We start from the raw sequence: 23,169 nt of genomic DNA on the forward strand, positions 1-23,169 counted from the left end.
CCACTTTTGCTGAGCGCATTCGCCGAGCAGTTTGGTTCAATGTATACAAGGGGCTTTAAAGGTTATTACAAATTCAACTCACCTAGTTAAATTATAAGTATGTATGGAATGCCGAAACATATCAGGCGGCGCCTCCGGGTTGATCGAAACTTGCGAGTTCGTGTGACTGCAGTTTCCGAACATCTCCATGTAAGCCATAACTGAAAATCGGACGATACAAATATATAACGACCGCCTAAAAATACACCAACGAACAAAACGTATTCTAAGAACAAAGGCGTAACATGTACTTCTATGCCGCCCAATGAAACAGCAAAAGCGCTGTAATTAAGCGCTAAAAACATCTACAATCATACACACACTGTTGTAATTTTATTTTATTATTGTATATACCTACATTTATTCTAACTCTATTCTGTTAAAATAGTTTAATTATAATTTTAAGTAATCTCTTTTGGCCTTCTGTTATACCTAGATTTAAATTTAAATAATAATTATGTATTTACGCTGTTGATTACTTTCAAATAAACAAAAATAAAATAAAAAATAAAAATAAGGTGAGAATTAACTACGCGAAATTCCGTGTGTTATTAACTGACACATAATTAAGCGCCGTAAGCCATAAGATAAAGCAAGCTGTGATTTTCCTACTAAAATGGCTCGTGAAAGCTAAAATAGCACACATAATGTCTCCAATCTGTCTGCTTCTTTGGAGTCGACGAGTTAAAATGCTGGATAACATTCAGACTCTATAGCGTAAACAGTTGTACGAGATAAATAGCTCTATCATTCAAGGAATAAATAAATAAATAAATAAAAATAAAAATATTTTTTATGCAATTAAACTTTTACAAGTATTTTTGAATCGTCAGATGCATCTACCACTAGTTCGGAATGCCTTTCCTATCGAGAAGAACCAGCAAGAAACGCGGCGGTTGCTCTTTTCAAAGATTTGATATACAATATTATGCCATGTACTCATCAGAAAAGTATTTGCAGTCCTGCGCGTTGCTGGAACGAGCTTCAGGTCAAATCTACGCTTTTTATCATTTAGATAATCTTCAATTGTGTAATATGCTTTATTTTAATAAACCTAAAGAAGAGAGATATTTTCATAACTTGACTATTTGAAATCCGTTAATAAATTGTGCCATCATGGAGTTTTAGACATGTCGGTTGAATTGTTAACTACTCCTGAAACTAGTGAACAATCCAACAGCTTAAAAAAACGTTAAGTTATCAAAGTAATAGTGGCAAGCCGGCAGTAAACTGCAATGTACATATAGTAATTAAAGGAAGACTGCCTCTTTGCAACGTTACAAAGCAGCTACTCTAGCCAGTAAGTAGTCTCCTTTTTACTCTAACCTCCATTAACTTAAGATATTATTTAAAACATTGATCAACAATTTAGGGTAGGATCGCTGCAGTTAGTAAACGATTAATCCAAACCACGATTATCTAAGAGACGTAAGACCGATATAAACATCGCACAACTGTGAAGCTCCATCTGAATGCAACGCAGCGCTTAAGGCTATCTATCTATCGTGGGCGGTAGTGACGGTAGTTGGCTAACGGCTAACGCGAGCATGCAATCCACTCACCGCTGTAGGCGACGCTTTGAAACACTGCCCGACGCACCGGCACAACAGACAAACATGCCGTTATATTTCAGACCCCCCAGGGAACATTTGTATACAACGAGGGAATTGGATACAGACAATTTGTTACAACCAGACAACCTCACAAGTCTATATTGATACAAGTGAGAATTGTGTTCGTCGAATGCGCGTGCTAACACTATCGATAAATCGATTTTACGTATCGATTTACTCGTAAATAAGTGTTAATAATCGAATAAAGATGCAGACAAAATACTGTAATATGGTAAGTCGTGATAATATAATAGACTAGTCTGACAAATGAATACGTACTTACTAGTACTACTGTACTACTACTACTGGTGTACTAGTAGTACTAGTAGTTAATAGTACCTACCTTCCAAGTACAGGATTACTCCACAAAGACGTTACAATAAATAGCGAATCTTGTTACGGCGCAGCTTATAGAATTTGCAAGAAAGTGCACTGCGGCCTAATTTAATAAACTCCTCTCTTTCTATTGTGTTAACTCTTATCGCTTATACCTCTCTCTCTCTTTTATAAGAGACTAACTAGATGATGCCCGCGACTTCGTCCGCGTGGATTTAGGTTTTTAAAAATCCCATAGGAACCCTTCGATTTTCCGGGATAAAAAGTGTCCCTTGTTGTTGCCCTTCTTGTTGCCCTTGTCCTTCCCCGGGATCCAAGCTATCTCTGTACCAAATTTCATCAAAATCGGTTGAATGGATGGGCCGTGAAAGGCTAGCAGACAGACAGACAGACACACTTTCGCATTTATAATAATAGTATGAATAAGTTACGGGAGTGCCTAGAAGGGAAGCGTCGCGTCGCCGTAAGTATATTAACTCGGGTCAAGTGACCAAGTGAGCGCCTGATAGTCTGTCGTGGCGTTCAGGCTCACTTATGTCGAGCTGAGCTCTGATTGGTCGATGGTCACGTCAGAATATGTTGCAACATACCACAACACAGTAGTTTATCTGCTTACTTAACATTCGAATTTAGAAAGTCTCGTCGCATCGCAAACTACCGTTTTTAAAGATTTTTTTTAACGTCATTACTCGTTTGATTATTAGAATAAGATTGAAGAAATGGACTGTATCCGATTCATTAATGACTGTGATGCATTCAATACCCATCAGCCAAACATTAATATAAACATAATGTAGGAAGATACCAACATTCACTAACAAATTCCGAACATACATCGTTTTCGCAGGTTAGGTATATCTATAAAGGTAGGAAATTAGATACAAATATACATTCAAGTTGTATACATTTCCAGTGAAAGTTGCATGCAGTCAAACAGTCAGACATAATTTAGTAGGGATTTTGCTTCTTTGTATCTAATAAAAATTAGAGGTCAGAGGAGATAATAATTAATTAAAATCTCGCTCTCAAATATAATAAAAAGAAAGTTACACCAATATTGACTAATTCAAATAAAACTTTAATAAATGTATGAGGTATTAAAGAGAGATTTCGTCTGAAATAGCCGATTAAATTATAGATCGCACTACAAATGTATAGAGCGTGCTTTAGTTTAACCAGCTGCGTGTTAAGAATTCCGTGTAACTCTAACTGGGCAGTAAAATTACTTATTGTTGCTGACTTAACTTAAACTCTTATCAACTCAACCCAGCTTTATAATTAGCTAAGCACAAAATGGGCGAAGTGCATTTTCTAATTTTATATATGTATAATTTAAGGTCATGGACAAATCTAGCGGAATTTTATTCCAATGTCTCAATTTGTAACGTTAGAGAAGTGCCATATCTACGTGAACAAAACGCCGCCGCTCGAAATATCGGCAACATTTAGTTAGTCCTATCAGTCGGTCGACAAAGACGTCTAGACAGACAAATCCTGCAGGTTCACAGGAGCGAGACGGAAGAAGGATTATACGGACCGGCAAAAGTCGGCAAAAGAAACTTTACTATTTTGCTTAGTAGCAGATCAGTCGATCCGGTATGTAAATGCTACGATGTATACCCGCAAACATCAAAGGAACCGTCTCACTGTACGTATTTACGTTATGGTACAACTATGCCTTCATTTAGAAATGTCGCAGAACCGTAGCGTAATTACTGTTTAGATTTGTGTGGTTGTAATAAGACCCGTGCGCGAATTTTTACGCGCTAAGTTCCCGCTAGATTTGTCCCTAATTACAGTGTAGAATAAAGCTGATCGCACACCAAAGACCACGCGCCAAATAATTCAGCAGAGCCTGCTGATGATGCGTCTCCGCATTTTTATAACAAGTATTGACATTGATTATATTTATAATATTAGTATGGATGACACCAAATGTCAGTAGAAAAGTGTGCATGTCTGTCTGTAGGCAACCTTTTTTAGGATTTTGATGCAATTTTGTACAAAGTTAGCTTACATCCCTGAGTAGGACATTACTAGGTCATTGGCTACTTTTATCGCGGAAAATCAATGAGTTCCCACGGGATTTTAAAAACCTAAACCCTCGTGGATGAATTCGCGGGCATAATTCTTATGGTACAGAGATAGCTTGCATCCCACAAATGGACATAGGCTACTTTTAATCCCTAAAAATAAGACCTCCCACCGGATTTTCACTAAACCTTGCAGACACGCGGGCATCATCTAATACATTTACGTACATATATTTGTTTTATGTGTTTCTAATAAACATTAACCCATTTACAGTTACCCTAATAAGTACTATAAAATAAGTAGCGTTTGACATGTGCGGCACTCGCACAGCATGCGCCGTGGCTGTAATGTGCGATCAGCATAAAAGCAATACTATATTGGGAATCACAAACGGGGATGACCACCATATAATTGACTTCCCCAAGAGATATTAGTTCGCATAGGATGGCTTTGACAGCTCCTGCTTACCTTACTCACATCTTCGTAATGTTCCCAATTTTAGTTTCTTGTGAGTGAAGTTAGCAAGAATGCAAGTCGTATTGTGTCGTGACGGATCTAAACTCAGAAGTATATCGCTTTCATACATTTAGTTTGGTTAGATACGAGTCAGATTGAGGTGGAGTGTCGTGACGCCTTGTTTCATGTCTCTCTCTAACCCTACTAAATGTACGAAACCGATATGCTTCTGACGCGTCACGAAACAACACGACAAGCTGTTATATTTCTGACTTTACACGGAGTGACAGCAGATTATTCAGTAAGAATAGATACTGACTGTGTTTTTTCTTGAGCGGCAGCGGCGGCGGCCTCTGGTGGTTGTGTTCGGCCAGCGTGTGCGGCCGTGCATCGTGTATGGAGAATGGCGGTGTCTTCCTGTGGACCAAACATGATTTATCGAAACATGATTCAAAAACTCAAAATTCAAATAATTTATTCAAAATAGGTAATAAATTACTCTTTATAAATAATATCTATCCCGGCTGTACTCACGTGTCTAGTCTACTGCGTACCTGATTTCAACATTGGGGAAGTACTGCTGCATGTCGGCGCGGAAGTTGCGGCGTGTCTTGGCGGGCAGCTCGGGAGGCGTCTCGCTCTCGTCCGACGTAATGCTGGCCAACCTGACGGAATCACACGCTATTACACCAGTCATACTATAATGGGTACGTACCACGATTAAAGAATGATTTATGCTAGACCGTGCCGGGTCCGAGCCGTACCACATTCGATGCACGTCCGACGAGAAGACATAACACAGACACAGTTTGTTCCGGCACTCCTGCTTAAGGCTTGTTGGCTTAATGCTCAAGTGGAAGAAGCGCCGGAATAACAACTCTTAGTTATAAGATGTAATGTATGGCTCAATTTAAGAAATAAACGTTTTTCTTCTTTCTTTCTAAACGGACGAGGCTCGGAAGACTCGGACACAGCACGGTCTGTTGGGACCTCATACTTTCTCATATGTGTGTAACGAACGTGGCAAGGTCTAACGTGACTAATCCTTAATACGATGATTTTGAATCATCAATATTTCTACCCAGTTGCACGAGTCAACGGGACTGCAGCGCTGCGAGAGATCAAGTTCAAGCTGTCACAGGTAGTATCGAACCTACCAGCTTTCTTTTCGCTGGAACTTCACGAGTTGTCCAGCAAAATATCTCGACTCTAGTATCATAAGGTCGGATGTGGATTTTTGCTACTTTTCAGGAGAGCCAAAACAAAAATGCTAGGGAAATCGGGTCATAATTTCTTAACTACTAGAGATACAATTTCAGTTGTTTTTGTAATATTTAACACTTAACTGTACCTATCATTAACCATTACTAGAAATACTTTATCATTAATAAATAAAATTTAAACTCACAATTTCTTCAAAATGGACGATATGCGACTTTATGCTGGTAATATTCGTAACTGTGCTTAAAAATTGTGTGCATAAGTTGTAAACCGACTTTATGGCTGCAATTTTTACTATTACAAATTTGAAATAAAAGTCGGATCTATTACTTAATATTTCATAATACGTCTTAACTGATTATACATAAGTAATATTCGGACAAAAGATCACAGTAGTTATCTCACAAAAATCATTTAGGAGTTTTGTGAGATAGCAACAATGTACCTATCTGATTTTTCTGAAACTGATTAGTTAGATCTGAAACATAATAATTGCATTCGCCCGATAGTCTGACCATTGCATCCGTGTAAACCTTGTGACTTCTGAATGAATGAAAATAACATTTACAAATTCACAAATAAAGCCCATTAATTAAAAACAACGGCCAAAAATTGGAAAAAAAAATTACAAAGTAATTAGAAACCTACAGTGGGCCAAACGTTTTTTGTGGAATTGCATACATGACGGTTACATCAATATAGAAATCTAAAACATGCCAACATAGCCTGATTTTCCTTATAATGATTAGGTACGTAAAGTAAGAATGGAGGTCAGCAGGTGCCTACTGCAAAAGTTGGTTATATTTTACAGTGGATAATGGTTTCTCATTATGTCGTATATTGGGCGAAAGCGGGGAAGAATTTTAAGTTTATATGTACCTATAACATACTAATGAAATACAAAAAAGTCTTCTTTAAAGTAGTTTTTATAAAATAATAACACCCAGCATTATTGCGTTAGTTGTAGCCAGGTAATATATTCCGAAATCTGAAAATCCCCGCCGTTCTTATTTTTTTTTTGATATAACAAACGCTTCTGATATATCACCTTTGTAAAGGGATGTGGTCTTTAAAAATATGTTGTAGTGCCAAATCAAACTTATCAAAAAGTTTTGTTTCCTTCGCATGTTCTTGTAAACTGTGATCAATCTCTTAGTTTAGTAATCTGCATTGTTTTCAGCTGTTCCCTTTTTTTCTATTTGTGCATGGATTACATCTTACTCCACGTAGGTACATGTTGCATTTTAGCATAAAGCTTGTGATTTATCATCTTTTAGTGTGGTAATCCTTATAATAATCATAAGTAAACCATAACGATTATCATGCTCCGATTATGACCGACACAATTATCAGACCACAAAGTCAATTCTTCAACAATTTCGAGAATACTTTGTTTCTTCTCTAGTAGATTAATGAAATAAGACAGATACTGTTTTATTCCTTCCGCTGCAGCTGATGTTTTCAGACCACATTAAAGTAGCAACACTACTGGTAGCATCATGAATCGTTTTTAAGGTGCAGAAACTACGCAGGTATAAGGATTTACTGTTAGTCAAATCCGGCATTGCCACTTTTGTAATAAAAAAAATACTTTCTGCTTTCTTGAAAATTCCATTGCTTCTGTTTCGACTGTTCTTTTTAACAGATACTTATTTAAACTGTTTTTTTCGTGTTTTAGTTAAGTTTTTTTTATTTTTTTACTTTCACTTTTATTAGTTTTTAATTAATAAATTAATTTATACTACATTTATATTTAAATTAACATAATCTAAAGCTTCCTATAATTAGGTATGTTTCGTTAGAATCACTATCATCACATATTGTAGGTGCCTTATAATTTCTGCTCTCGATTAATATCAAATTCGGTCGATTATAAGACGGGTAAAGTAGAAGGGTTGAAGTGGTTGATTAGGTACTCTAATTTTTTAAGGCTACGTTAAAAACTAGGGCAATAAATTTTTGGGCAAAAAATAAAGCCTGTGGTAGCACATTGTGGCCTTATGTTTGGTGGGGCCACCACTTTACGGAGGCCGTATTGTGCAGCCTCTGTAGCAATTTTTTTGTAATATTTTTCATTCTCTGTTGGTTAGCATGTAGGAGCTATTGTACATCCCGCAGGCGCAGAGGATGATGATCCGGCTGCATCGTCCGATTCTGTCCGATTGCTTTGGGTGCCGTTTAGTGGCACTTGTAGGTTGGAGTTTATAACCAGATTGGGGCTTATAACTTGCCGATTGGGTTCTTCTTTCAGTCTCAAGGCGACTTGAATAACATTGGTCCAGCTATTGCCTTTCAAAAGTTTGTCCTTAATTGGATTTTCACCAATGATTGGGGGGGTCATCATCCTCAGGTAAGGTGTCAATATCATTGAATATGGTATCAATATAATCATCCCCAAAGGAACCTTCCTGTTCCGTAGAGTTTGGACTAGGTTCTTGGATGTCTTCCGTTTTTGTTAATGAACCATACGCAATGACTAGCGGCCCTGCAAGGTGTTCTTGTGCAGGCACTTGCCCCGACGAAAGATCAGCTTGTCCCACATCGTCTATTGTAGGTGTCCCAATGCTCCAGTCTTCGCAGTAGTCATCTGATACTGGTTCCAAGTAAAGCCTGGGCGTACTCGAAGAGAGTATGAGGACACCTTCCCCTTCTTCTTCTCCGTCTTCTAATAAAGCGTCAGTCTCAGTCTGGGAACCCGCCACATCCCTTGAGTTCAATGCGACAGGTTCTGTATATTTATTTGACTCAACTGCCGACTTGCGTTTCTTAAAAATGCAGTTTTTATTAAAAAAACATATGCATATTAAAAAAACTGATGATTTGAACTGTGATTCATAAAAAACACAATAAATGCACGGTTTTTTGCTTAGTGGGGTTTTATTATAATATATGTTTAGATTTCCATGGTGTGATTTTCGTGGTCCTAAAAGATTTTCTAGTCTACATTTTCAAAATGCCTTCAGCTTTATTCTGGCTCTTTACTTTTTTCCCGCAGTTTAGTCCAAAATTTTGGTGAAATAGGATGGATCTCTTACCTATTAATCACATCAACTTTAATGTAGTCACAAACAAAAAGCTTTATTTCAACTTACTTCCATGAATTTTATTGCAAAATGATTTATATTACAAGGCAAAAAGTCTTAAATGATTCACAGTCCAAATATTAATACAAAAAATTCGAAGCATAACATCTGTTGTGATTTTACCTAACAAAATTATTACATATTTTAGAAGCAGAAGTGCGTAGCTGCAGTACCAGCTAGTATTACAAATAAACTTATTTCGTAGCATAATGGTCGAACTCAAAATACATCTATAATTTTTCTCCATTGCTTTGGTGCATACATACGCAAGTCAAAAAATATAATTATGGTTCTCCAAATTTTTAGAATGTGTTCAGATACGACATTATGCATGTATTTATCTTTGCAACGAAAAGAGATATAAATACTGGTGTCAGCTTGGCAGAAAGAGCCCGAAATGCTCATTACCTTTATGTAAAAAAGTGAGTTTGGTCGGAAGTACACATCCGACCTTATGATACTAGAGTCGAGATATACTCACAACGCGACAGCTCGTGATCATGCAGAACGTCAACAGAAACAAGGCGACGGACACGGACTGCCACGTCGAAAATCTATGAATACCATGTGTCCACCTCATTCATGTCTCCGTCATTTACCACTGCTGTATAAGCCGAACCTAAGACTGCACAAATCAAAAACGCGACAGGTCGAGATGGCGCGCTAACCCGGTGCGGGATAGCGCGGGTGACGTACGGGTATGCAGGGCGTCCCCCCACCTCATACCAACAATGGCCATTTCGACCAGCGCATACTATTAGATGTAGTTTCTTAAATAGGATTTACATTCTAGAAGTAGGCAAAACTCGATTTCCCAAAAAAAAGTATGTAAAAATGTACCGAAACCCTCTATTTCAATATATTATTTAGTTCAACCAATTTATTAAAACACATTTTATTTGTAAAATTATTGAGAAATGAATGAAAAAAATACAAAATTTATACTAATTAAAACATGCGATAAGTGACGGTTTAAAAATATTAGTGACAGTGAAATAATTAAGTGCAATGTATTGAATCTTTCTACATCTCTATATTTGTACTAGTCTTACAAAATATAGTATAAAATAAGGTGAATTAAACAGAGCCGTACAATATTTATAACAGAAATAGAAAAATGAACGAAGCTTTCCTGTTCCAAGGAACAAAATATAGTTGTAATAAAATTATGATAGTGAATCATTGAAAAGTATCATTATACCCCAACTCGTTGGTAACTGGTATTTTTCTGTGTTCACGAACAGTAGAATGAAGTCTCACAGTGCATCCCATTCAAAGGTTAGGAAAGGATGAGTTTCCACCAATCAGATTGTAGTATTTTTGTTACCTTTTTGTTACCTTTTGTTACCTCTCGTTTAAATGAGCTCCAATGAAATATAAGGTTTTTAATAGGTCTTTGAAAGTAGACTATTTAGTCTGGCTTAGATTCATAAATCACTACCCATATTATAAATGCGAAAGTGTGTTTTTAGTTGGTTTGTTTTTCAATAACGTCGCAACGGAGTAAAGATCGGCCTGATTTTTTGCATGGGTATAGTTAAAGACCTGGAGAGTGCCATAGGCTATTTTTTGTCCCGTGGTATCAAAGAGTCCCCACGGGATTTTTAAAAACTTAAATCCACGTGTACGAAGTCGCGGGCCGCGATTTTAAAAATCCCGTGGCAACTCTTTGATTTTCCGGAATTAAAAGTAGCCTATGTCACTCTCCAGGTCTTTAACTATATCCATGCAAAAATCACGTCGATCCGTTGCGACGTGATTGAAGGACAAACCAATAAACCAACAAACAAACACACTTTCGCATTTATAATATGGGTACTGATATTATATAAGGGTATATATAGTTCAAACGCACTGTAAGAATTTATTCTAATGTTTAAAATATCATTGGTCAACGCGATAACATTAGGCACTCACTTTGAGTTGTGCGAGTTGGTCACTGAGTTGACACTGAACATATTCATGCGGCTCTCAACGCTCTGCACAGTGCACTTCGTTTCGCTCACATACTCTGTACTTTCAAAAGTACTGCAAACAATAACAGGGAAGCATGACGAAACACAATCAAATGGGGTGAATGAAGTTAAAGGTGAACATAAGTTATACTGTTATGCGTTGGGACATTCAATCAAAAATGGTGAAAAAGATTTAACTTGAAAAAAAAAAATTTTTTTCAAACAAACCGACTTCCAACGCCACAACTGAAAAAAAAAATTCTTTCTACACGTACAAGTATGTTGCAGTCGGGCAAGCGTCACGAGTCGGTTTCTAGTTTCTTATTATACTCGTTATGACGATTGAGAATTCAATCATGAAGTCGTTGCTTGGTCGTACCTTAAATAATGTGGCTAATTCCGTTGTACACAGTCCCTAAACTAAACTAAAATGACACGTCTAAATCTATTGCTATCCCTTTCATAATGTTGCTTGCGGAAAAAGATGGCACTAGATTTAGACCGGTTAATTTAGTTTAGCTTAGAGATTGTGTACAAGGGAATCGGCCCCATTAATTCACTATCTACAGTTCCAGAATCTCCATTATTTGGCCGGAAAGTAACCCTGCAGCATCAGCAGCTGGATCCAAATGCCAGCCAATGAGATGTCGCGTTTTTCCGTTGCACTTTTTGCTATTTAGGTCCCCAACTCAAAAGTCCATTAAAAAGTTTCGCTTCAAAAATTACTGTACTAGCGAAACGACATGAAATAGGAAGGCGAAAACACGCCGAATAATATCCATTATTCTTAATTATAAAATGTATCAGTATGATATAACCACATTTATAACATTAGCTTTGATTTTCATAAACTGTTTAAGTTCCACCTAATCGAATGCCCCAAACGCGTTTTAAACAAAATTGCAAACAATCAGTGAGTGTACAACAAACAAGACAAAAAGTGTAAACAAATCAATGTGACGTGTGGAGAAATTGTCACCTGTCTGTATGGCTGGAGTAGTGATGCGTAGACAACGTCGACGTGAAATTGTGCTCCATAGATATTTCATTGTGGCCCACCGACACAAAGCCGGATTCGTTGGAAAAGCTTGAAACAAAAGTCGTCACTATCATTGTATCGCTCTAATTCAGTTGTATACAAATCTCTTCAAAAATCACAGGTCTGAAAGTAGAGCTTTTTAACAGACTTCCGAAAAAAAATATTCTCAATTTAGTGGGTTTTTTCCTTTTCACAATGTTGCCTGCGGAAAAGGACAGCTCTACTTTCAGTCTTGTCATTTTAGTCAAAATTCGTACTTAAAGTACCCGCCATATTTGCTCTATCTATCAACTGTCATGCCAAAAGTGCGATTTTAGTTCTTAATTTGAGGGTGAATCGTACTTTTGACATGACAGTTGACACACAGCGCAAATATGGCGAGTGAGTTCTCAAAATGCGTGCAATTTATACAATTTTTAACCGACTTCCAAAAAGGAGGACGTTTTTTTTATTGGCTTAACTTACCGATTGTGGTTATTATGTCCATGCACATTGTTCATATGAGAGTCGTGTGACTCGACGGAGGTTCGCATCTCACTTATATTGTTGCAACTGCAAATACCTGAAATAGATGAATAGAGATAATTTAATTTATTACCGAATATATTATGTATACAAGAGTTAATATAGTTCCATAATCATACTTTTTGGTGCCGGTGCCAATTAGCTTTAGCTGCGCGAATCGTCTAGACTTCATATTTTTATGGGACTCCACAATGGCACCTCATTGGCACCGACCCCAAAAAATATTATTATGGAACTATATTAACTCTTGTATACATAATATATTCGGTAATAAATTAAATTATTTTTCAATTTTTAGTGTTTGTGTAACGAAGTCGGTTTTTAATTTTTTTGTAAAAAATAATTATTTCACAATTTTTAGTGGCCCCATGGAATTATGCTATGACTGGTTAAAAGTCTACTGTTTACTAAGCTATTACACTGATCGCGAGCAATTTACTCTTATCCGTTGAGGAGTTCCAGTATCTATCTTCGAAGATGTTCATCAGATCTTCACCAAATTGAAATGGGACCAACTTTGAAGTATACCCTTTCAAACAAAAAAATAATTTTCAAAATCGGGCTAGGCGTTTTCGAGTTATCGGGGAACATACATAAAAAATAAAAAAAAATAAAAAAAAAGATTCCAACTAATTGAGAACCTCCTCCTTTTTTTGAAGTCGGTTAAAAACTCAAGTCAAGTCAGGTCAAGTGGTTCGAATAGAGTAGTTTCATTTAATACAAAACTCGTTTTATTTATCTCAATTTTATATTTACTTGACATAATATTTTTGTTTGTCATATCTACTATATTGGATTTGTCATGACGTCATAGAGCATAAGACATGCAGAAGGCTAAGTCATCGACACCCCATTAATTAATTAAAGTTGTAATTTTGACAATCATTAAAAACCGGTAAACTTACTATACAACAACATTATTCTCGTAATCGGTTGAAAATCTTGGAAGTAGGAATGAGTGAACATACCAACTAAATCCGAATTAGGTGGAGTCACGAACACTTCATGGTTCATAGAGTCATGTGTGTTCCGATCCTCGTCGTTTGACACGTTGAGCATCGAGTCTAGAGAGCCGCTGCTGTGGGACTGCAGGGATAATCTACAGTAGGACATAAGTACAATATATTTATAGACACAATTTAAGGTAACAGTAGACTATATAATCCGAAACTCCACTGATTAGTCCTCAGCTCTGGCAATAAGTCTAAAGCAGATGTCTCCAATCTTTTTAGGCAAAGATTTTCCCCACTAATCCAAATAACTAAGATCTATCTAAACGCATTTCCTTATTTTTAGAGTTCCGTACCTCAAAAGGATAAACTGAACTCTTATAGGATCACTTTGTTGTCTGTCTGTCTGTCTGTCTGTCGGGAAACCTACAGGGTACTTCCCGTTGGCCTAGCTACAATCATGAAATTTGGCAGGTAGGTAGGTCTTATAGCAGACATTAGGGAAAAAATCTGAAAAACGTGAATTATTGCTACTGTTACTACTTACGTGAACTATCGTGAAAAATAGCAATATCCTGGTATATACATGCTCTAACCATTTGTTTGAATAATGAATTATTACATTATGAATAATAATAAATAATTATTATATAATGCATATGTCGGCTTAACCATATATGGTTAAGTAGAACATAGCATAGCAATCCATAAGAGGAAAATGAAAGTGGCAATAAAAACTAATTACATTAATTATATTATTAAGTATAATTATTATTATACCTAACCTGTCTATGGACAGTCCCAGTAAGGAGTTATCATTGGCCGACTTGCGCTTCGGAGGCAAAGGGGGGGCCAACTCGATTTTCCTGCAACAAACTTTCACTTTTACCGAAGAACCTGATAACAAATTATACAGAGAAAAGTGAAATTACAGACGCGGAGTCAAGGTCAGTGACATATGTTAATCAATTTTGTGAGATTTCTACTGTTTATAAAGTTTAATATTCAAAGAAAACGAAAATCAACATATTAATGGCGAATCCAATCAAATCAAATGGTCGAAAGCAAATTATTTATAATCGATAACTCGCGGATTTATTAAATAAGTCTAAGTGGATCTAATCAGTTCAAATAAGTATTTTGATAAAGCATGAAATATTATTTAATTATTATGAAGATTTACTGTATTTTTTTGGAATGTAGCTGTGATAGCCTAGTGGTTAGGACGTCCGCCTCCAAATCGGAGATCGGGGGTTCGATCCCGGGCACGCACCTCCAACTTTTCGGAATCATGTGCATTATTAAGTATCCAAATATCACTTGCTTTAACTGTGAAGGAAAATATGGTGAGGAAACCTGCATGCCTGAGAGTTCTCCATAATGTTCTCAAAGGTGTGTTAAGTCTAACTTGACAAGCGTGGTAGACGCGTGGTGAGGAAGCGTGGTAGCGCGGTAGCTTTCAAGGTACAAGGGTTTGGGCTGGGCGTTAATGAGTCAGTCAGTGAGTTGTGGCACATTTTATATATTTAGGTCCTCATTTAAATCTGACAATATTTAGTTTTTACTACCCAAAATGGAACGAAATAAATTTTCCACCTTTGACTTAAAAATCTGTGGCCAATTTCCAATTTAATTTATTTAAATTTATATTTAAAAGTCAAGATTAGAAACTACTATTATTATTTTATCTAAATAACTTTCACAAGAATTAAATATTTATTTCTATACTTTCGGATGCTAACATTTTTTTTTATTACAAATCGCGGCGAATTTTTAGTTTATCGAAAGATATTAGTTATAGCCCAGTCAATTTAGCTCAAAAAAGGGCTTAGGGTTAAGGGCTTTCATTTCATTTATAATGGTGTTCCGAACATTCGTACAAATTTTCACCTCTATGCGAGTTATTATAACCTTGAAAGTCTAATTTGACTGGGCAATAAATTAAATAAACAATAAATTATTTTGGAATTTGGAGAAATATTATTAGTAGTTGAAAAGGGATTAATCAAGTAAATAGTACGGAAAAGAACTGATTACTAACCGGTTGGGCCTGGCAGGTTTCGGAGGCGGCGTGTCTGGCGCATCCAGTATAGACTCTGAGGAATGAGAGGCGCGCACACCGCTAGGCTCCATGCCCGGCTCGCCTGTCAGCTGTGACAGCTCTTTGGGAGTTAGGGGGATATCTGCAACAAGACAAATTCAGTTGATCATCACTTTCGGTAAGTCTTCACTGAGAAGTCTTAAAAGAACCGAGAAACAATATGGGCGTTCCACATTTGATGTGGCAGCTTGGCTTGTGTCGGGTCACGATACCTCACAGTTTTTTTTCAATTCATACTTCACTTTAATTGACACTGAAAGAGTACAGGGTACTCTTTACCTGGACCAGGTAAGTAGACGCTCTGAGACGAGCGCTGACCGCAGAGATAAAGCCGGCTGAGCCAGACCACTTCTTCCTCTGCTGATGTCACACAATTGACAACAAAGCTCGCAACAAGTCTTACTGAGCAAGGCTTGCTTCTTTCACTGCTGACAAACGAGCTATGTCAGCTCGTTTGTCAGCAGCTCAGACTATAATGCAATACTCCTATACATACCGGGTAAGGAGTTCCTCTGTGTAGACGCTCTGGGAGACACGAGCGCTGACCGTGGAGACAAGGCCGGTCTGGTCATATGCTGCTGAGCGAGGCTTGCTACTTCTTCCACCGCTGAAGTCACACCCTTAACCACAGAGCTCACATGCTCTGGCGATAACGCCGCAGTAGATCTATCTATCTCTGTATCATCAGCGTCGGCTCGCAAACTGACTACAGTTACTTCATCGCACAGGCGTATTAGCATTGCTAGCGCTGTACATAGTCTCTTCACGGCGCTCATTAGTGAGGGGGACCGGCTGCAGTATGGTTTTATTGCTGTAAATAATATAAAAATAAAAAGTTGCTGAGGAAACCCAACCCGTTAGATGTATAATTATCAGTGGCGTGCAATTCATAGAGGCATAAAAGTACTGCTTACCCTAGTTGAAATGACCAGTGCTCATTTTTCTTTATGACCTGCCATTTAGCAGGTCTCTATAAGGTGTATCTAAGGCCTATCTTACTAATGCTTACCCTGGCTTCAAACTCTGTGCACGCCACTGATAATTATGTATCGTTTGTCAGCCGAGTTTCTTGCTGATTCTTCTCGGAAAGAAAGGCATTCCGAACCAGTGGTAAATGCATTTGACGATTCAAAAGTACTTGTAAAACTTTATTTGAATAAAAAATCTATCTATTTCTATTTCGAATGATTTTTGCGAATTACTACGTTAAACTTAAACAGCATGTTATGCCTAAGACGCTTTTCTTTTACAGGTATTCCTTGCCTAATCAATTGCCTATTTAAGCCATATAGGCATATGCCTATTGCCTATATGGCTTCAGAATTCTCTAGTAGTCACGTTGTAGTTGCGCGTTGTACGTTTGAAGCTTTAATTGATTCTGTAGTCAAACCGTATCATTGAACGCAAACACATTGAAATGCTGACAGGTATGAAACAATACCCCTTTTCGGCATTGCCACAATACACGCGTAGAGATGGCGATCCGATAAGAGTTGCATAATGAATTTACCTTTGTGTATGTTCGCGATCGATTCGAATACAATAGTGCCGTTGTCCGGCAACATTTCCAGTTTCCTCTTTGTGATGACATCGGAGAAATGTTTTAAGCCGAATGTGACCTGGAACAAGTATGTATGTAGCCTCAATAGTTCATCGATCTAGAGGGGGTCGACTAAGATTCTATCTTAAGTTTTCAAGTTAGCAAATGTGGCACCAGAGGGGGTATGTTAATTCTCTCTTTTTGCATGAAGTTGTGCAATTAATACCTCTTTTAAGTTTTAACCCATTCCAAAATTGTCGGCTCTTCTCAGTAGAACCTGCTTTCCGAACCGGCGGTGAAGTCTTGATATATCATTAGTGGCACATGCTGTCCTATCCATACTAATATTATAAATGCGAAAGTGTGTCTGTCAGTCGGTCTGTCTGTCTTTCTGTCTGTCTGTCTGCTAGCCTTTCACGGCCTATCCGTTCAACCGATTTTGACGAAATTTGGTACAGAGATAGCTTGCATCCCGGGGAAGGACATAGGTCACTTTTATCCTGGAAAATCAAAGATTTCCCACGGCATTTTTGAAAAACCTAAATCCACGCGGACGAAGACGCGGGTTGTCTAGTATGAAATAAATTAATTCATGCAATCATTCATATTGTCGGACGGTGAAGCGACCTTGAAGTTTTTATTCATCCCAAAATCGCCCAACGCGCCTAAACAAGTTTTACTTGAATAAGTAAGTGATATGTGCAAACCTCTTTGACTAGCCGTTCGAGTTCTTTGGCTGGTGTAATTTCACTTTCTTCCGCTGTGACAGTTTTCACCCCCATGTTCCGAGGTTTCGGACTAAGTGGGGAGTGCGATCTGAAACAAAACAAAAAAAATTATTAACAAGGTTATTCTGAGCTACTTCTATAATAGATTTAATAATAAATAGTCGTTACATAATAAATAGTAACAGTACCTATAATAAATAGGAACAAAACCACTAAAATAGCATATCTCTATTAAAGGCCCGGTCTCCATCTAAGCGGAGCGTAGAGCAGATGTATTCAGTCGACCAAACAGGTTTTTAAAAAAAGATGTGATTATTTTTTTCACATTAAAAGGGAGTTTCAGACATTTACCATTATTCTCGAGACTACAAATTATAAAAAATCAACAACTGAAAATAGATTCAAGTAAGATAAAGTCAGTGCAAAATAAGATATCATAAGCAATTGCCCATATTTATTCAAGAATACAGGCGTAAATAAAAATCCATACTAATATTATAAATGCGAAAGTGTGTCTATCTGTCTGTCTGCTAGCCTTGCACGGCCCATCCGTTCAACCGATTCTGATGAAATTTGGTACAGAGATAGCTTGCATGCTTATTCTTTTGTCCTTTAATCACGTCGCAACGGTGCAACGGATTGACGTGATTTCTTGCATGGGTATAGATACTTTTTTCCCCCGAAAATCAAAGCGTTCCCACGGGATTTTTGAAAACCTAAATCCACACGGACGAAGTCGCGGGCATCATCTAGTATTTCTAGTATTATTATAAATATGTAAAAGAAAAAGTGTTTATTTGTTGGTTTATACTTCAATAACGCTGCAAAGGAACAATGGATCAACATGATTTTTGCATAGATATATCGGATAAGCAGTTTCCACGGGATTTTTAAATAACTAAATCTAGCGGACGAAGTCGCGGGCATTAGCTAGTGAAACATAAAATATCTATGCGGGCCGGAGCGCAAATAGTGGGGGTCGACTCATTCCAATATTATATACTAGCGTAATAAGCAATCGCGGTTTCCATTAGGTACACAAATACCGTGAAATACCTTACCGTAAAATAGCTTGATAGCCTAGTGGTTAAGACGTCCGCCTTCTAATCGGAGGTCGGGGATTCAATCACGGGTACGCACCTCCGACTTTTCGGAGTTATGTGCGTTTTAAATAAATAAATATCACTTGCTTTAACGGTGAAGAAAAACATCGTGAGGAAACCCGCATGCCTGAGCGTTCTCCATAATGTTCTCAAAGGTGTGTGAAGTCTACCAATCCGCACTTGGCCAGCGTGGTAGACTATGGCCAAACCCTTCTCACTCTGAGAGGAGACCCGTGCTCTGCAGTGAGCCGGCGATGGGTTGATCATGATGATAATGATGACACAAATACAAAATTCAAGGTACATTCCTATTGAAATTTTTTATTGCTTTGCTACGTGGCTAGAGTTACAAACGACTATCTACCACAAAAATATTTCTCACAAAGTAAAGCGTGGTCGTAAAAGAACTAACACTTTCAAAACTGAGTATTCGCCACGACACTCGATATAACTATCAATTACCAATTGAGCAATTCGATACAAAATATTGCCCCAATGCGAGTGGAATTCTAACGCTGATGGTTCCGTATTTTTAAACCAACAACGCTTTCAAGATCGATTTTTAAAAATGTTGTAGAATTTTTTACGTTTCTTTTTGATAAACTAGATGATGCCCGCGACTTCGTCCGCATGGATTTAGGTTTGTTGAAAATTACGTGGGAACTCTTTAATTTTCAGGGATAATAAAAGTAGCCTATGTCCTTCCCCGGGATGTAAGCTAATTCTGTACCAAATTTCATTAAAATCGGTCAAACTGTTGGGCCGTGAACAGACGAGACACACTTTAGCATTTATAATATTAGTATGGATGGATTAGGTTCATCACTCTGATTTTGAATACTTTTTTATTTCTCAGAAAAGCCCGTTCATAATAGATTGCTGCATTGGATCTCTTATTTTATATCTACTAGTTAACTAGCTGATGCCCGCGACTTAGTCCATGTTGATTTAGGTTTTGTAAAATATTTAATATTATGGGTTAAAAAGTAGTCTCCAGGTCTTTACTACGACCATGCAAAAATCACGGCGATCCGATACTTTGTTGTAGTGTGATTGAAGGACAACCCAACTTAACAAACACACTTTCGTATAATCATGTATAATTGCTATTGTCCGTATTAAATAATTAATCAGCATCTATTAACCTGATTTTACTTAGATTTTTGATGTTAAACCCTAGAAACATTAAGCAGAGCAATTGCATAAAAATATCGCCGAAATGTGCTACTGACTGGAATGTCAGTATTGCGAAAGAAGCCACTTTATATTCAAGCGGGCTGCGCGCAAATAGCATAGCTAAGCTTTATTTGATATTCAAAGTCCCGGTTCAGTTTACTATATGCAATATGCATGTTCAAATAATGTTTAAGCGCATAATAAACACAATATAATATGTGCTCACAAATTGCTTTAGTCTTAATGACACGGTGTTTCTTTGAACTTATTTGTCGTGAATACTCCGTTTATTTTGCATACCCGTTGAAAAGAGAGTTTTGAAGCTGAAAGGGAGGTAAGGGAGGAGGGGGCCAACTTAAGATATTTTCTTAAATATTTTAAACTTTTTATTTTAAAATTATAGAAAAAAAACATTTGAAGTCACAAGAAGCCCTTTCATTTGAATGTTACATGGTACAGTTTGCCAAACCTTTTTTTCGGACGGACAAAAACACGAGTGATTCTATAAGGGTTCTGTTTTTCGATCGGACGTACGGAACTTACGTTCTAAAAATTAACAATCTCAAATTCGCGAACCCAAAGCCGAAGCTGCGATCTATAATTGAACCAGCAGAATGAAGATAGTGAAATAGTAATTTCTCGGTGCAAAGCCTGGCTTAATCTGTTATAAAATCTTTGAAAAGAGCATACCGTCTTGCATTATCAGCGAGGAGTTTAAGTTTACTCCTACGCTTGGTAATCCAAAAAACTGGCGATCGAGCCGCGTTCGACATGTTTTGGCACACAAAAAACACCTGAACCGTAACGACACTTGCTCACACTAGATCATAATATCCACACACTGATCTACTTTCAAATAGCCTCACACGATAAACAGTCCACTGCACGGCAAATAAAACGATTTACCCACTGACAGCGCGCTCGGGGACATTAAAATGTAATCACTTAACATTGCACGCACCGAACTAATGAGATTTCAGCGGACAATGTCATTAATGCGCGCCACAGTCTAGCCGTGCGTGACTCATAATAACCGCTGCATTTAATGCAGAACGAGCCACAATACCGTACAAAGGTTGCAGTTATGAATCTATCCAATTGCCTTATTAGTCTACAACTCTACAATTAAAACGACACGCCTCCGTATTGTTCGACCTACAAGTCCAGATAATACTGTTAAAATGAGTGACACTTTCTTGAATCGCTGCCAGCGAGATAGTGGAATTATGTATGTGAAACATTATTATCAATTTAGATAAGAGGCAATAGTTTGCGCGTACGTTTCATTGCTATGTACACAACTCGGTAAGATAAGATGTTGTGATGACAAATATAAAGAATAAGTAAAGAATAACAGTACTTTATAATGAGTTTGCCACATTTCCACTGTGATATGAAATTCTATTAATAAGTAAATTAATTACAAAAAAAAATGTTTTGAAATCTTTATCTAGTCTAGTCTAAATATACAAAAGGATGACCGATCTATCAACGCACAGCTTACTCTACTGGACGGATCGGGCTGAAATTTGGCATGTAGGTAGCTATTAAGACGTAGGCATCCGCGGATTTTTGAAAATTCAACCCCTAAGGGGGTGAAATATGGGTTTGAAATTTGTGTAGTCCACGCGGACGAAATCCGCGAGCATAAGCTAGTTAATAATAAGTGTAACCTTCATATTAATAAAGTAGGCTGTGGTTTATAATCACCACTTACATAAAGAGCTTATAAATAACAAACGAACCTGCGGGCACCTCCTATGAAAAAAATATAACGTGACCAAAAACCAATATAGCTACTTTGTTTATAAAACCAGATTATGTGCAACCTTAACATTTAAAACCAGTATTTTTCATTAATGTACTATTTATCAATGATACATCAACTAGTCGTTTTGATTTAAATTCTTTATTAGCTAATGAACTCATTTAAACAACTATCAAAAACAATGAAATGGTCAAGTGAATCATTACAGTGATTATACACAGTAATTAAGCTACTTTAACAAGGCTTGATTGTTGGCCCACGCTGTTTGAAGCGTGAACACCTTTTAACGTTTACACATCGTAAAAACACCCAAAACAATGTGTACAAACAGAAATAATGCAGCTGATTTATCTCACGGTTATCATTATTCATTATCACCGTCTGGCATTACTATGAACGCAGCTACGCGAGTGGATTGATTATTCACAATTCCTATATTTTATTTATAAGTATGGATAGAGATCGGATTATTATCCGAATAAGAAAATCATAATAAATTTCCTTGCATATTTTACCATTTACTAGTTTATGCTCGGGACTTCGTCCGGAGTATTTTTTTGGTTAATTTTTAACGCCTCTAAAACAAAATTTAAATATTTTGAACAAAGGCATAGGATACTTTTTATCCCGTGAGAGTTATATATTTTCATTAAAAAAACCGGCAGAAATCCAAAAGGATTTTCAAGAAATCCAAAGTAGTAGGGTGAAAGCTAGCATTATACCCATCACAAATATATTATAAAACAAGTGAAGACCAATTCGTACGTATAATGTGTGATATATTACCTACGCGTCACTTACCACCAGGTGAGATTGCAAGTCAAGGGCATAAGTAACTTGGATCTGAATAATAATAAACACAAAAGCGTAGAGACACAGACTTCATAGATATTGGCGCAGGGTTTCCACGCACCTTTTGACACCTTGGAGCGTCCGACCCGCTACCAGGATTGGTCCATCAAAAGTGTGCTCGAAAATCGATAACCGCAAACTTTTTTAACTCGAACCGCACAGTGTACACCGTGTCAACGAACGGGCTAGATAACATTCTGACCTGATATTGGAGGCGAGATGCGGCGGATGTGGAGGCTGCGCCGGCGAGCGCATGTTAGAGATGCGCTCCAGTAGGTCGTCCTTGAAGGAGCGCGCGCGCCGCGCTAGTTTGTTGGCGCCGCGCAACGAGCCGCGGTGCCCCGACCCCGCTTCACCGCAAACCTCGTTCTCTGCAACCATTTATGGAGACATACAGTGGCTGCCTCATGTCCAGCTGTGATTACAATTCTATTTTTTCCTATTCCCTTTGAAGAACTGAAAGCTCAGGGGGACATTTCCTTGTACCTAATAATACTCGAGAATCACACAAAACTAATTTATTAATTATGTGACGTCCGTGCACGGACAAGGCACGGTGAAGCATAAACTGCTTCATATAAAATGTTCGTGATGTTTTGAATCCGTGCCTCGTCCGCGCGTCGTACGTGGCACGGCCCGCACCCGCCACG

The 23,169-nt window shown here is 37.6% G+C and overlaps 1 protein-coding gene across 8 annotated transcripts in view; it reads right to left on the reverse strand.

The window, feature by feature from the left end:
* Positions 1-23,169, reverse strand: part of C3G (C3G guanyl-nucleotide exchange factor) — a 61,504-nt gene that overhangs the window by 16,543 nt on the left and 21,792 nt on the right. For 4 of the 8 annotated variants that reach the window (XM_069498373.1, XM_069498368.1, XM_034985409.2 and 1 more), the window contains exons 2-15: positions 22,722-22,890; positions 17,600-17,708; positions 16,863-16,971; positions 15,849-16,163; positions 15,293-15,434; positions 14,037-14,117; positions 13,270-13,400; positions 12,242-12,338; positions 11,717-11,824; positions 10,700-10,810; positions 5,033-5,143; positions 4,798-4,895; positions 1,602-1,625; positions 83-200 (exon numbers count right to left, since the gene is read on the reverse strand). In XM_069498373.1, the coding sequence (XP_069354474.1) occupies positions 83-200; positions 1,602-1,625; positions 4,798-4,895; positions 5,033-5,143; positions 10,700-10,810; positions 11,717-11,824; positions 12,242-12,338; positions 13,270-13,400; positions 14,037-14,117; positions 15,293-15,434; positions 15,849-16,163; positions 16,863-16,971; positions 17,600-17,708; positions 22,722-22,890 (1,723 nt within the window). Of the gene's footprint in view, positions 1-82; positions 201-1,601; positions 1,626-4,797; positions 4,896-5,032; positions 5,144-10,699; positions 10,811-11,716; positions 11,825-12,241; positions 12,339-13,269; positions 13,401-14,036; positions 14,118-15,292; positions 15,435-15,848; positions 16,164-16,862; positions 16,972-17,599; positions 17,709-20,589; positions 21,080-22,721; positions 22,891-23,169 lie in introns of those variants that run through there. The other 4 variants (XM_069498374.1, XM_069498371.1, XM_069498369.1 and 1 more) reach the window with 4 other exon arrangements.

The sequence above is a fragment of the Maniola hyperantus genome, chromosome 4, assembly GCF_902806685.2.
Source record: "Maniola hyperantus chromosome 4, iAphHyp1.2, whole genome shotgun sequence".
In the NCBI taxonomy this organism is placed as follows: domain Eukaryota; kingdom Metazoa; phylum Arthropoda; class Insecta; order Lepidoptera; family Nymphalidae; genus Maniola; species Maniola hyperantus.